The 16,315-nt window shown below is 37.2% G+C and overlaps 1 protein-coding gene across 1 annotated transcript in view; it reads right to left on the bottom strand.

The window, feature by feature from the left end:
- The window catches only part of LOC104612083 (protein TIC110, chloroplastic-like), a 41,962-nt gene that overhangs the window by 12,439 nt on the left and 13,208 nt on the right, over positions 1-16,315 (bottom strand). Inside the window, exons 7-13 of the mRNA XM_010279399.2 lie at positions 14,556-14,620; positions 14,356-14,450; positions 14,018-14,145; positions 13,454-13,554; positions 5,741-5,957; positions 5,250-5,404; positions 3,622-3,747 (exon numbers count right to left, since the gene is read on the bottom strand). Coding sequence (XP_010277701.2) covers positions 3,622-3,747; positions 5,250-5,404; positions 5,741-5,957; positions 13,454-13,554; positions 14,018-14,145; positions 14,356-14,450; positions 14,556-14,620 — 887 coding nt within the window. The remainder of the gene's footprint in view (positions 1-3,621; positions 3,748-5,249; positions 5,405-5,740; positions 5,958-13,453; positions 13,555-14,017; positions 14,146-14,355; positions 14,451-14,555; positions 14,621-16,315) is intronic.

Here is a 16,315-nt window from a genome sequence, read left to right as displayed (position 1 = left end):
CATCCCAGATTTCCTTGGCTATTTTTGCCCACAAATAGTTCCGGCTGATATGTGGCTACATAAAGTTGCACAGCCATGTCATAACCAAATAGTTCTCCTGAACCCATTTGGTATAAGTTTGGTCCTCCTTAGTTGGTTCTTTCACATCTCCCAACAAGTAGCTAAGTTTTCCTCTACCCCCAATGGCCATCATGGCCGATTGAGCCCATTATAAGTAGTTTGATCCATCAAACTTCACAATTATAATCTGAAAGGCATTCTCAGACATGTTACCAGAATTGCTAGTCCCAAAAACACCTTCCCCCTGATTCTTGAACTCCATTCTTGGTCAAGAATTAATAATAAAAAACCTTTTAAACTACTGTAATAGAAAAACAGCACGCAAACAACTGATAACAGCCAGCCTAGGTCTTCCAAAGAACAAAGAAAACACTGTATGAAACCAGTTCAAAATCTGATCTGAAACCAACAACAGTTCTGAATTTTAGGATTTTCTCTCAAAACCCTAAAGGAAAAAAAAAAAAAAAAAAAAAAACAGATTTTCCAACCGAACCTCTCAGAATAGACCAAGATGATTTTTTCCAAGGTTATTCTCAAGAAAAAACTTACTTTATGAATGAAAATCTCTAGCCACCACCTTCTGTCTGATGCAAAACCCTAATCTTGAGGATTCGAAGCCTTTTCTGATTCTTCTTGACTACTGGAACTCTCCCAGCCTTCTACAATCTTCTTAGTAGCAGCCGCACACTACCAGTAACCTCCAAGAATCAGCCAATCCTCCTTTGTTGAAACACTTCTAAACCTAGGAAATTCTCATGTAGTCAATCTATATAGACTAACATAAGAGCTCCTAGGTCGGCTCTGATACCAAGTAGTCGATCAAGACTATAATCAGTCTTGAATTCAAAGAAAAGAAATAAGAAATTTCAGAAGAGAAGAAGAGAGGGAGAAAAGAGAAGAAGCACACGAAGAGATTTTGAAAAGAGAGAGAGGGTTGATCAGTAGATCTGCCGACCCACTCTTAATACTTATATATGTTCACTAATTGTAAAAGGGCTGAGTTGCCCTTATTGGTTACATGGCAAATAAACTAATAATAAAGCTGAAATAACAAGCTGTAATAACAAACTGAAATAACTACCAACTAACACTGACATAACTAATAAAAATAAACTAACAAAAAATATGCTGCCATACGAACACAGTGAGGACCACAGCAGTGGGGTCCACATCAGTGTTCTCTACAAAGATTACTTGAACCTTGGTTTTCCTTAGATAACTTTTAAGCTTCCCCAGGGGGACTTCTCTACGTGCCCCTGTTGTTCACCACCAAGTGTGCACCACGTGTATACCAGCCCGCGACATCAGCATCTTCAACCTTGGAACCTCTTCCCCAAAGAGACGCTTCCACTTCCAAGACTAGCCACACACAATACCAGTATCCTTCTGAAAACACTTCAACAAATCTGGGTATCATTTCTGGTTTCACTCCTGCAACCTTGACCTCGGCAGTGACAAGATCTTGAAGGTTAAACTCCACCACAGTTCCTCCCAGCATCGTAACCAGTTTCTCCAAGTTCAGCTCGCTCCACAAGTGAAACGGAAGGCCAAATATCTTAAGTGAAAAACTTCCTGAGTGCTGTTCCAGTTCGTTACAGAGCAGTTTCCACTTCTGGAGCTGAAGCAAACCCAGTTCAGATTCAAAGGTGGTGAAGTCCCATTCTTCTTCACCAACATCGATTAAAGCTTCCCTATCAGAGAATGGTTTCAAAGCTATATTAGCCGAAGTGCCTAAGTTACAGGCCACTGTGTCCAGCAATTTCCTCCAGTTTTTCACCTCTTTAGTAGCTGTTATTACCATTCTCCTCTCCCAAATAGTTTTCTCCGCCTCAATTAAGAATCTCCATCGAACTGCCAAATATCTCACCACCAGAGGATGATCTCTGTTTTGGAACTTCTTGCACTTCCTCACTTCTGTCCACTGCTATCTGGGTCATGGGTTTATGCTCACTGGACACCTCCATGTTTGCATCCTGCACCTTTATCAGTCCACCAGCAGTATGTAATAGATATTTGTTTTTTTGATAAATCAGTATGTAATAGATATTCCTGTAACTTATTTGCAACCTCCAACCAGCCCTGTCCCTCCTTCCCTTCCGGAAAGCACACCAACTGCCTCCTATTATCAAATAGTTCAGTGACACTTATGAACCATCCTTTTCCATTCCTTCTCAGTTCTACTTCAAATCTCTTCCTATGGATTTCCAAAGAGTTCCTCCAACCTTCTTTCCTTACGGAAAATGTAACTCCATTGAGAAAACCTTTCAACCACAGTACTGCTGCATCAGTTAAAATTACTGTCACCCTTCTACCTTCTCTAATTTTCAGCTGGTTTCTACCTCCAGCCCTTCCAAGATCAAACAAGAATCACTTAGTCTCTACCTTCAACTCAGTTTTCCACCTGTTCACCTTCTGAAACATTCCTACACTTCGGCCTCTCTCCATCTTCACCAGTTCTCTGTGAAACGACTAATTGGTTTCCCTACCAAAGCACGCTTTTGACATAAGGATTCTGCCATGTCAATGTACTCGTTTCCTCCATAGTTCTTTCTAACCTATGGTTATTGATACCTGGATACCTATAAAAGGGTACCGTGTCATGTCAGGTACTTCAATTTTTGGTGTAAATTTCATATCCAATACCATGTTCTTGCTGCCATATCCAGGTGGCATAGCTTAAAAGACATTTTTCCTTTTAAAACTCATCACCATGGGACCCAGACAGTAGAACTCATCCAACCTTTTATTCATGAATTCTCATGTTTCATGTCCAAATGCTATTTAAATTTAAGTACTAGCACTTAGTTTTTTGTCTTCTTTGTAGAGGGTTTCCAACAAAGGAAGAAAAGGCAACTGTGACTTGCCTCCATTTTACATGATAACAATAAATTAATAAAAATTTTCCCAGAGGCAATCATGATGGTATACAATAATATTCTGATCAGTTTCATGTTTTGGGGACCAAGCATTTAGTTGTCCATTAAACAATCCAATAGAGGACTAATATTTTCATTTCCCTGGATTAGACCTAACTTATAACCCATTATTTATTGGATCATTTCCAATTGATGTCAGATGTTAATTAGGAAACTAATGAAAAACAACTAGTGTGTCCATGTGGCAAATAGGTAAAGGCTGTGGGTAGAACTTGTCAATTGTAAATTGTAATTTAACCATTTAAGATGTTATTGTTTGTATAATTTTATGGATTTTAAGAATAATATTAAAATCTGATAAAATTTGGTATACAATAAAATATTATTTATGTGAGAGTGAGACATGTCCATGAATCCCCCATTATTAGGCTTACTGAGTTTGGACTCCCAAATACATGTTAGATTCCAATTACGGTGTCCAAGTCCATGCAACATTACCTCCTATGAGATGACTGATAAGAAAATCCAGTAACACGAACACAATTTTTTTCATCAGCAGTAATACAAACACAATTTGAAACAATTAATAGCAAAAAAAGAAAGTTGGACCCCTTGGAAGACTGAGAATACCTATCAACCTAAATCCCATTCAACAGATAGAGAAGTTATGGTAGCAGATACTTACTGCCATGCTAGCAATATCCATTGCAGCCTCCCTTGTTAAGCGCAAGCCATGTGCAGCCTTCCTCACAGAAGCTCTGACATCAGCATCATATCCAACAACACCTGATGCAATTGCATCTTTCACAGCCTGCAGAATGATCATCACATGTATCAGTTCCAAATTTAGACACACACACACATGGAACTAAGGCATGCAGCACATCTGGTGAAGTAATATGAGACTCCATGTTACATATCAAAAACAAGATGAAATTGCAAGTGTTACTGCATAGTTAAAGATGACATAAAGCAAACTATCTTAATGTGCAGTAATCCTGTATTCCAATTTTTCTCAACAGAGTTTGTATTTTTTTTTTTTTATCAATAACATCAGCTTCATTAAATTAAAAGAAAAGAGGGAATATGGATACAAGAGGGGAGATAAAATATCTTAGCTCTCCAATAACAGAATACAAAGAGAAAAAAATAAAAATAGCCCAAAATACAGACCCCCTATTCACTCCTTGCTTGGCCAACCCATCCGCAAATGAGTTGGCACTCCTCTTCACCCAGCTGTACTGAATCTCAATGTCCCTACACAGCCATAAGAACTGTTTCTTTTCATTGTTAAAGTTCCACAAACCACTGTCCTCTTTCTTCAATCAGCTAACCACCACCTTCAAATCACCTTCCAGGATCAAACTCAATAGAGTATGTATCACTGTCCAAGAATGCAAAATAGCCTTTCTCTTCAGCAGAAAAGGCTACAACTCAACTTAGCCTTAATCCCAACTATTTGGGGTCTGCTAAACAAAGACTAATAAAATATATAATAGCAAATTAAGACAAATATTCTATGGACATCATTTTACAAGAAAACTCCATTTTCTGAACTTTCACCATATCCAAAACATGCTTGAGAGAACCATGGCTTTATGCAGAAATAACTTAAGCCAAATGACATCATGGCTTTATGCAGAAATAACTTAAGCCAAATGACATCATGGCTTTAGAAGAAGAGGTGCAGGTAGAGATTGTCCATTAGAAGGAGTGGACTCCTGAGTGCTAAACTAGTAAGATGATGTATAGAGTCTGGCACCTACACAGCACTGGACAATCATAACAAAAAGTGCTATAATCTTTCGATGGAAACCCATTTAGAGACGGAAGGAATGATGTCCTAAATACAATGCCTAGAAATGGATACTGAGTTACGGATACAAGCAAATACAGGAAACATGATATGACTCCATTTCCTAGACTCCCATATAAATATTATGTGCATGGTATCCCATGTAATATGCTCATATCATGTGTTTATATCTGGTTTTTGAAGTTAAAATGTCATTTTTCAAAGAGGAGATACAAACTGGAGTCTTTGAAGTGTGTGATGTGTGGCTGGAGGAATGATGTCCTAAACACAATTGTTTGTTTCCTATATAATTACTTTGCAAGCTCCTCCATCTCGGTGTCAGACACAGATTTCATTTTAATGGAGATATATAACAAGTTCAAGGGAAAGAAAAGGTGTGAAGGTAATCAAGAAAGGAGTTTTCAACCTCTCCACATGTGGGCCTAAGCAAAGCTACTGTGACAACCAGGACTCTTATTTAACAAATAAAAAGTTACATAGGATTCGGAGAGACTCACCTTTTCAAACAAGCCGCCACAAATATGTGCATGGGCTGCTTCAACAGTTGACTGAGGAATGCAAAGCATAACTCGGAGCCGCAGCAAAGCAACAACATCCTCCTCACTTAGTTCTCCATTAGCTACAGATTGCTGAAGCTTTTGCCTATAAATTTCTGATATGAAAATAGGTTTGTTATAGATCTGATATGGAACAAGACAATATCATGAACAGAAACTGAACCAGGTTATATGCTATTTTCATTTCTGTGATTACTCATCTATCAAATAAGAGTAAAACTTAAAATTTTCATTATAGTTAAAAGGTATATTGGACTGCTTCAAAAACATGGCTGATGCGAGGGCGAAAATATCTCTTCATGAAAAAAAAAACATAAAAAAGGAAAATAGTAAGAAAGCATTGCAATGCATATTTTCAAATGATTGATATAGGGTAGTATTAGGATTTGTTCAGTTGGTAACTCTTAGCAGAGTATTACACCACATCATACCTTCATGAATCTCACTGGCCTTCTCTGGATGAAAGTGCAACTGATCACATAGATTTTGTAGGTAGGCTGCTTTGCTATCTGCAGCTTCTAGTTCACCACTAGAAACAGCATGTGCAAGCTGTCTTCGGTATACCCTTGAGGTAACATCCACCATGATGGCTTCTGCCTCACGTTTTCCCAGACCAAATATGTTCCTCAAATGATTCAAAGACACCAACTACATGAAGAGAAAGAAAGTGGAACTTAATGGAGACATCAAAGAAGAATGTAGGTTTGCAATTAGTTCCTGGAAAAAAAATATATATGCATATCTTTGTAGCAGGCCTGCTTCTTATAAAGATAGGTGTATATGTTTCCTAGCATTAGCATGCAAATGGAAGATGCCAGGATAAAGTCCTAGATCATAGTTACCTAAGTGGGTTGGTCGTTCCAATCAACCTACTCTGCAATTAAAATATATTCTGAGGAAACTATGGGGCAAAATGTAGTATTGCTTGATCACTTAATTGTTAATTACTTTGTGTCAGGACACTGGTAATTTATTAGACCTTACAATTGGTATCTCCACCTTAGGAATCTGTTGGGTCAAAAATCAACCTCAATAAAACAAAAAATAATAATCTTTTTTTCAATACATGGAAATAGGAAAGGTTAAGAAGCACTGTTTACAAACGTTTCTTCTCTCTCTTTTTCTGATCGGTAACAAGATAAATAAAGTTATTAACAAAAAACCAAGAAGAAAAACAGTACAAGAAGAGAATTACAAGAAAGCCCACAACCAATCAAACAAACAATACAAGAAACACCATATGAGAGAACAACCACAAGGAGTCATACTAAGCCTCCCCTTGCCTTAAATGCTCCCTAATATGGCGAAGAACATACCCAATACAGCTGAGCCCTAGTATCCCCAACTCAAACCAATGAATGAGCTATGTCATTACAAAATCTCCTAATTCCCTGTATAATGATGGGCCCAAGGACCCTTGCTTCCTCTGTAATCCAAACAACCACCAACCACTAACCAACATTTTTCTTTTTTTTTTTCTTTTTGATGAATGACCACTAACCGACATTCCCCCTCAACCTCCACCCTAATACATCTAAGAGCAAAAGGGAGATGGCATTGCAAAATATGGTTATTTTCCCCAGCGGTTGGCGCTCTCAATCAGCTAATACATCATACAGGGTAAACTTTTGAAAGGGAATGATGAAGGTTTTAAATGATTTTGAGCCTTTGACCGACTTCGAAGCAGGTGATGGTGCAAGGATTGGAATTAGGGAGTAATGGAGTGATTTTGGAAAATTCTGTGAGCTTTTTCAATTATTCTATCAATTTTATACTCAGGTGGATCAAACGATGAGAGATTCATATGCTGTTAGTGGTGTTTCTGTGCTAAGCAAGGGGTTACTACCGATCATTTTGTTCTGGGCTCAATTGTAATCAGTTTTTTTGTTAAGTGAAAGTTTGCACCTCACAGATCATCCTTTTTTTTTGGTAACACTTCTGACTTGTGTTGGGATAATATAAAACTTCTGGTTTACTTTTAACAAAATTTATTTTTATCTATCAAAGAAAAGGTATTTCTGTGATGTGATTTCAATTCAGGTGAGACATGCCAATGTGATAAATTAACAATCAAAAAAGTTGGAGGACATAACAACTGCTATTTAGTCTCATCTTTAGGAAGAACGGAACACTAAACCTTCTAAGACTTTAAAAGAAAATGAAAAAAATCAAAGAAAAGGTATTTCTGTGATGTGAATTTCAATTCAGGTGAGACATACCAATGTGATAAATTAACAATCAAAAAAGCTGGAGGACATAACAACTGCTATTAGTCTCATCTTTAGGAAGAACGGAACACTAAACCTTCTAAGACTTTAAAAAAATGAAAAAAAAAATGAGACAAAAGTAATTACAGCCTGATTACTATTACAGTAGCATATAGGATGCTAACAACAAAAAGAGAGAAGAGTTCCATGTTGTGTCAATGGATGAAATCTTTTTTCTTGTGATTAATAACACTGTAGCAGTAAGAACTTTATTGATTATTATGATGGAAAAACTTGAGTGTATATAAAGAGAGCTTCAAGCCAATCAGAGAATAGGCTAGCATTGCTAAATATCCCACAGTCCCACTTTGAATATAATGTTTACAAATGCCCCCAAAATAACTGTTCCCTTGTCACCCCTTCTTTTGCCAACAAATCAGCTAAAACATTAGCTGATCTTCCCCATGTAGAAGTAAATTATCCTTTTTTTATTATATTAATTTTTTTTGTATCTAGGCTTGTGATGTAATCAGCATATATTTTTCAGATGTTTGGCCCCTGACAGTATCTTATTGAACAGGGCTTTGAACATGTTTTTGTTCAGCTATATATAATAATACATTACCTTTTTCTCAAATATAATGCTTTTTCCATCTTCCATTTTTCCCTCATCATATTTCTGTAATGCCATGCACATTCATTTGATTTTTTTTTCAATCACGCCATTTTAGAATCTCCTTCCACTATTAAATTTCTGAAGTGGAATGGTTTACATAACCTGAGTGCCCAAAGAACAGCTGGCATTGTACAGAAAACAAATATGAGGAGACAAACACCGAATAGTCTCCTCTTTTGGAAAGTTTCACGAGTATTAATCTTTAAATGAACAACATCCAAACAGAAGGCCCTAATTTTAGAAGGAACCAGGACACACCAGATTTCTTTGACAGGAAAAAGGCTGCAAAGAGATTCTGTAAGAGATAACCTTGAAGAAGAAAGAGAAAGAAAAAGTACCTGAGATGGCAAGAGTCCAAATTCTGCTATCAGGAATGAAAGGGTCCAAGAAGACCCCTTCAAGAAGGTTAAGAAGGTCAAGAACAGAAGTTTGGACTTCGGAAGTTTCAAAATCGCTTAGGCCTCTTCAAAACCCAAAATCCCAGGCAAGCCTGTTGATGGAGAACAAAGCAAAATAGGAGATAGTTCTTGCTTTATGGGCAGACAAGGAAAAGAGGGTTTGGACTTTGGAAGTGGTCTTTAAAAGCAAGACCACCATAGTAAATATCTTCTCAAAATCTGATTTTATTGCTAGAGAAAACATCATAATTGATAAAATATAGGACAGATGGAAGAATACTATGGATCGATTTCCATGTCAAAGGTGAGCTCTACTTGATACACTTGCATCCATCCATGTGGCGGATTCCCATGTATGCTACTCACCACATTTTTTTATCAGTGTATGCTACTCACCACATTGTGCCACAATTTATTCAAGTCCAATAGAAATCATCACAATTATATCCCAAGGAGAGCTGTATTTCTATTCACCATGTTCCCCAAACATAGACCCCATCCAACCTTGGTTTGCACACTACTTTCCATTTGAATAGATGCTCCTTTTGGTGTTCCCTAGCTCCCATAAGAAAATTCTCATAATCATCTCTATTCTCTTTGCCACCGATCAAGGGATTCAAAAAGCAAGAGGAAATATGCTAGGAGTATAACAAAGGCAGCCTATCTTTGTCTGAACATCCTATCTGAACAGAATTCTATCAAGAAATGACCTGTCTAGAAGAGGCATGCCCTTAACAGACACAAGCTATGTTTTCTCATGAAGGTTCATTAGTATCAACAGATCATCTTCTTCTCCATTGTACTTTTTTTTACTTCAATCAGAAACAGAGTTTTTGCTTAATTCAGGATTTTAGATGGCTCATACCAGGAAGGTTTGGCTCGAAAAGGCAAAGGTACTTGGAGTATAATACAGGCAGCCTTGTGTTTTTTTTTTCTTTGAAGGGTAAAAAGAAAATCCATTAAAAATAAAAAAGAAGTACAGCAGAAGGTGATAAGAAATCACCAAACAGCCTGAAAACCCACTCAAGAGGCCCAATAAGACCCAATACAAACACAACTTACATAAATGAAACACGACCAAACACCAAAAGAAAAACGAAAACGCAGACCCAAACAACCCCAAAAACAAGAGTCACAAGCCCGACATTAATCATAATAAATCTCCATTTCCTGAACCCTACATTAATCTTCATCTGTGAGCATATCTTCTTGGGTTGAAAAATCCTCGTCCCATGCCCCTTTTCTTTGCAAGATAGCTTTGTTTTTCTCTTTCTCTTCCTTTCTTCTTCTTTCAAATTCCTCGAAAGCTTTCCTAGCAAATTCCTAAACAGGCCCAAGCCTTTCCCAATCGTGACTTCTCTATCAACTATATTCTGTAATGTCACGCCTCTGGAATCTTCTTCAAATACATCAGAATTCTGCTGCCGCCAGACCACAGTAGAATCAGAACTGTCGATCCTCCTCTTGTCTTCCTGATTTTCCTTCGACATAGTGGAAGCTGGAGGCTGGGCAGGCATAGTCACCCCCCTATTATCAGGGACAGTCAACTTGTTACCTCTCCATCTTTTTCTTCTGTACAACCATTTGAAAATTTTTGTAGGTCCTGCACCTTCCATGCCAAGCTTTATCCTTGAAAATATGTTTGTCACATGAACAATATTGTGATTTGTGAGATCTTGAGTTGTTCATTTTCTTGTTAATTATCCCATCAGTCTGACCCTCCTCCTCTTCAATGTTACTTCTTCAACCCAAAGCAACACCCAACCTTCTAACCTCAACCTCCTCACCTTCTTCAACCTGCCCTCCACTGTCATCATCACAGGGGATTTCTTTACCCTCCACCTCATCCCCAATCCCAACCCAGCCCCACTACCAATGCTCCTTTCCCTCCTTCCCCTTCCAGCCTCACAGACTCAACTGGGGCCACAACCTCTCGAAGCAGCAAAGCTGGGCTTTCAGAGGGGCAGCTTGCTCCTACAAACTCCGGGTAGGGTTGTCCATGAGGTATTTTTGAAAAACCGAAGGACCAGTTTGGTTTTCGGTTAACCTACAAAAAAACGGCGGTAACCGAACCGACCGGTATATATATTTATATGTATATTTTATATATATTTTTAATATATGTCAAATATTTTCTATATATTATATACAAATATACATTCATTATAATATATACATATATACATATATTATATTTATAATAATCTATTTATAAATATATTATATATTTTTATAATATTTATAATATATTATATATCATTTATTATTTATAATATAATATTATACATATATTTATATAATATATATTACAAATATAAAAAACTGAAAAACGAAGAACCAAACCGGTCAAAAACCGAAACTGACAGACCGGTTAACCGGTGGTACCAGTTCGGTTTCGGTTTGGAGAAGTGGAAAAACTGGTGGTACCGGTTCGGTTTACAAAAATTGCCCATGGTTCGGTTAACCGAACCGTGGATAGATACATGTTTTCCATCAAACTCCTTATTGACCAGAGAGAGGAGGCCAGCAATGTCAATAACAAAAGGTAGAACATTGTCGAGAAGCTTACTAGGACCATTTATGATCCTCTTCTTACCACTTTTGTCAAATCTGGCTATTAGCCAAACCCACCACTTTTCCTTTTCTTCCCTAGCCTCTACCACAAATCTCTTTGTTGCTCCGTTTCTCTTCAGCAAAGGTTTTAAAGGCCCTAAGAGTCTCCTCTTGCCGTCCTTGAAACGATTTTCCTTCCTGCCCCACACCAAGGCCGTATTAACAGCTTGGTCACCTCTTGACCTACCTAAAGACATAGAAGAACCTTTTGGATAGGATCCCTGTTTTGCTTCCGACCGAGGGTTATCAGATTCGATATAAGACTCTTGAGTATCCCTTCTAGAGGCTAACTCGTCGGGACGATCTGACAAGTTGCTAAAGTCCCTCAGCATTCCATCAGGTTCGGAGCTGACCCCCGTGGAACCCAACCAAAACTCTTCACCTACTTTCCCGACCCTTCCTCTTCCATGCTGGAGCCACCTTTCAAGTTACCCTTCTTCCATACCTGTTTTTCCATCTGGCCTCCACCCTGCCACATCAGCTTCGTCTTCCTCCTCTCAACCTACCCCCCAAAGTGACACTTCATGTTCCGTTGCAATACAAACCTTTGTCCAGGCCCCATTCAAGAAAACGTTGAGGGCACACGGAATCTCCTCCGGCTTCACTCCAGCAACGAGAGCCATTACTGAACTGAGCTTCGAGGTGTTGCAGGAGATGAGAACACCACCAATCACCGTCACCATCTTCTCCACCATTGTCGTCTCCCAGAGATTGAAAGGAAGCCCATATAATCTGATAATGAAAATCCCGTAGTGAAAATCCTTGCTGTTGCAGGAAATTGTCCAGATTTGGACCCAGATAATGCCTGAATCCGATTCGAATCTATCAAAATCTATTATTTTATCTTCGACAACCAGAACAGCAAGTCTTCTGTCAAAATGGAAGACAGAGACCCTTGAACTAATTTGCATTTTTTTCTTTAATCTACACAAGATATTACCCCAATCCTTGACGTTCCTTTCAGCTTTCAAAATCAATCCTCTCCAGTCCCCCTCTGTTTCCTTCCATCATCAATTTTTGCACTTTGATGGCGCCACCCACTATAACTTCCTGTTTGACTCTTTATTTGGTAAAGTCTTGAAATTTTTACCTCCGGCCAAACCCTCAGCCATCCTCCATAGAAAACCTTGAAGACTCTGAGCAACCAATCTCCAGCTCAACCCCTGCTTTCCTTCAGGAAGGCAAACCAGTTGTTTCTATTCTTGCCAAATACCTCTGTCACAGCCACAAACTGTCCTTTCTGATTGGATCTCAAGATCACCTGATACTTTCTGCATGGACTTTCCAAAGAGCTCTCCCACCCATTGATCTTCACTGAAAAAATCACTCCATCAATGAAACCTTTCAACCACTGCGTGGCTTCTCCAGTTAAGAAAATAGTTGCTCTTCCTTGATTTCTTAGTTTCAGAACAACTTGATCCCTACCTTTTTCTTCTTCTAGAATCAATTTCTTCGCCTCAATCGTGTTCACCGTTCTCAATGGAACCAGAGCACTATCTGCAAGCCTGCAACTCTGTCAACTATTTGCACAATGAGAAAACCAACTAAGCTATACTATCTTCACAGCCTGCCTCACAACTCTGTTGAATGGTTTCTACATGAGCGCTGCCATGTGTTGAGGAGTTGATTGTGCTTGCATGGTAATGTTTATGCCAAAAGGACATCCAGGGACCATAATTTCAGCTCTCCCTTCCCAAGCGGCACAAGATAAGGAAATTTCCTAAATTGGAAAGTATTCCTTGGGGTATGCCAGAGCCAGGCAGCCTTGTTATGGATAATTTGGCAAGAAAGAAATGGAAGAATCTTCTGCAATTGACTTTGCTTTGCAGATACAGTTTTCAGATTCAATATTTGACTGATATTCAGAAGATCTCTAAATTTAGTTAGATTTGAATGTTTTCTTTGTTAGCAATCATGCCTTGTTAGATAACACCATAGCATCATCCAGAAATGGTTACACTACATGATATAATTTGGATATATCAAATGATTCTTTCTATTTTTATCTGGATAAGTCAAACGGATTCTCTTTTAAACCATATTTACAACATTTTCCCCTTTCATCCACTTTTTATCAAAGAAATCTCAAGTGAGCTTATAAGGAGTTGAAGGTTTGAAAGAAGTCCTACATTCAAAAAGATAGATATATGAAACTTAGTTGTGCAAGGATTGAACATACTCTTATTCCTGCAGTTTTAGAATATAAAAAAATGAAGAAAAAAAAAAGAAAAGAAAAAAGTTTCTTCAGACCTTTTTGTCTTCCATGCAGCCACCCGAAAATGATTCTGTCACATATGCTCTATAGAGGAGCTTCAAGTCATCTATCTTTCTGTCACCATCATACTCACCACCTAAGACAGAGACATGCCAACTTCAACACATTCTTTATGGACATGAAAACTCTATGCTCCATGAAAACTGTAAACTTGAGGTTTCAATTTTGTAGCTATGATGCGCAGATATCAACATAATGTAAGGTGAAACAGGGATAATACTTTTCATTTACCAAATTCCTCAACTACATTAGCACCATTCTTTAACCTGCATATTGTGTTTGTTAAACAAAACAGGCTAGTTTTAGCATTTCTGTCAACTTAATTTTATCTATGCCATTATATTTTTGTTTAATAAAAGAATTAAGAGAGTTCTCAGGGACTGAGAAATAACTAAAGATACAATAGAAAATAAAACAAAATGATAAAATTATAAATTATCTATAAGGTAACAGTACTAGCATTAATGTAGTATTTTAATTTGGGTAAAATAAGCATGTTTAAGCATTTGGATACAACAGGTTTAAAATAGCAGCTATACCTAGTAAAGAAACAGGTCCAATGCCAGGGGCAAAGCAACCGGCATCAGAATGGTTACTCAAGGACATGAGCAAATTATTAAATTCCAGAATCTTGTCAAGCTCTTCCACAATTTGTGTTGCTCCCTTCCTGGAAAACAAGGTTTTGTTAGTGGAAGAAATATTAATGGAAGCCAGAGTCCAGAGAGGATAATATTAATTTGCAACTCATTTGATGCAATAATTTCATGAACAGAATTGCATAAGGCAATCTTCTCATTTTCTAGAACAAGAACATCTGCCGAATCTCATGACATGCAAGTATTTAGAAGTTGTTCTAACCAACTAATAATTATCATACACTGCTCTAGTCCTGGACTTCAAGATTTCAAGTGCCCTTGAAAGGTTTCCCTCCACAATTTTTCTTGTATGATCTCTGAACATGTCAATAGCAAGCTGAAACGAACAAAAGCCCACCAAATGAATAAAGGCTTCTAAACTATCAATTGTGTCCAATATCTGGTAATTAAGATCCTAAAAATAAAGACCCTGAGCACATACCTCATCAGAAAGACGATATAGAAACTGTGCTTCTCTCAGACTACGGAGTTGTTTCTCATCAATATCTAGCCAAAAGATTCAAATTCCATTAGCACCTAAGAATTGCAAAAAGAAACATGACTGCAAACATGAAAATGCACACACACATAAGAGTAGTTAATCAAATGCTGCTCATCAATATGAAAATAGAAAATAATATAAGCACTTATTAAGTGAGAAAACTCAACTATATCCAACATGACCAGAAAACACACACAACAATGTGCTATATTTTCTTGACATGTCCTTGAACCTGCATGCATCCTGTATGCATCGCGCTTTTGTTAATTAAATATTTTTTCTACCTCAAAAGCCTTGATACGTATACATCAGTAGATATTAAAAATATGGTTCAAAGGGTAACTTCCAAATTAAATATTAAGAAAAAAAGCATTCACCTTGTACCTAAAATTTTCAGAAAGGTATAAACAAATTGGATTGTGAAGACAATAAAGTGCACAAAGTAGTTTACTTATCACTGTCCCTGCAACCCCAAAAAACAAGTGGTTGAAATTCTCGATCAATATGAGAGTCATAGTTGTCAAGGCAATGCCTAGGCGACAAGGCACCCTTGGAGGCTCGCCTCACCCAGTTGCCAAGCAGTTTTGCATACTGTGTAATAAAGTACTTTTATATTGTTATTTTTTTGAGATTATAAATATAAAATAGACATTATTAAAGAAAAATATTCATTTTTGTGTTTATAAACTAATTTCTTTTTATTATTTTCTTATTTGTTGGGGTTTAATCAACACAAACATTGCTAACTGCTGTATTGAACCCTCAATGACTTCAAAATCAGAACCAATAAGGGAAGAACTTAAAATTTTGTCTAATCAACACATTTCTTCCACCTTTTCTTTGCTTCTTTTGCTATAACAAAAATAGGGGTTCAGCCCCTATATTTTTTTAATTTTCTTTCCTTTCTTCTTTTTCTTCTCATAAATATGTTGATTTTCTAGACTTAAACATGAAGTTTATAATTTTCATAGAAAATTATGGATAGTTATTAAAGAAAGTTGGTTATAGAACCTAGGGAACTACCCTAGGATATGTGATTATTACTTAAAAAAAATCCATCACCTAGGTGACTAGGCGACAAGGCACCCCCCTATGATGTGAGTATTCTTTTTGTGATAGGCAACAAGAGAGAATTTGAGAACTATATCTAGCTCTGACAATTATTAAGCATGTATGTTTTTCTTTTGATAATTGATTACTAAACACATGTTTGATCCAGGCTCTAAGCTTCTGAAACCCCAACTTGCAATACATTAATGTGTCATCTGAAATTCTAAATCTTCCAATAACTATAGGATTCAAATTCACTATACACAACATGTTAAACATAATCAACCATGTGATTCTGCCCAATCTTTACTCATCCATGCCCTCTGATTAGAAAATAACATCACAGCCATCTATTTACAATAAATGAAATGAGACCCCTTATTAAAAAATCTGCTTCCCAGGCTTCATACTAAATTTTCTCAGATAATACTGTAACAAGCACAAATGCACAACCTAACAAGCCCTTCTAATTCCAAGGGAATAAAGCCCTTTGTGTAGGCATCTCTCTTCCAGTAAAATCTAGGTTTTTTCTTGGTTGTGTTGGTTTTTCATCAGTGACATGATAAAAGGAAGTTGTTGAAATAACTTAGTTTATTTTAAGTTTAGTGCCACAAGGGCACCTTTGTAATTTTCTCTTCTTTTTTTCTGTA

Source organism: Nelumbo nucifera, chromosome 1 (assembly GCF_055504915.1).
Source record: "Nelumbo nucifera cultivar China Antique chromosome 1, China Antique-T2T, whole genome shotgun sequence".
NCBI classification, from domain to species: domain Eukaryota; kingdom Viridiplantae; phylum Streptophyta; class Magnoliopsida; order Proteales; family Nelumbonaceae; genus Nelumbo; species Nelumbo nucifera.
This window is presented reverse-complemented; position numbering and strand designations above follow the sequence as displayed.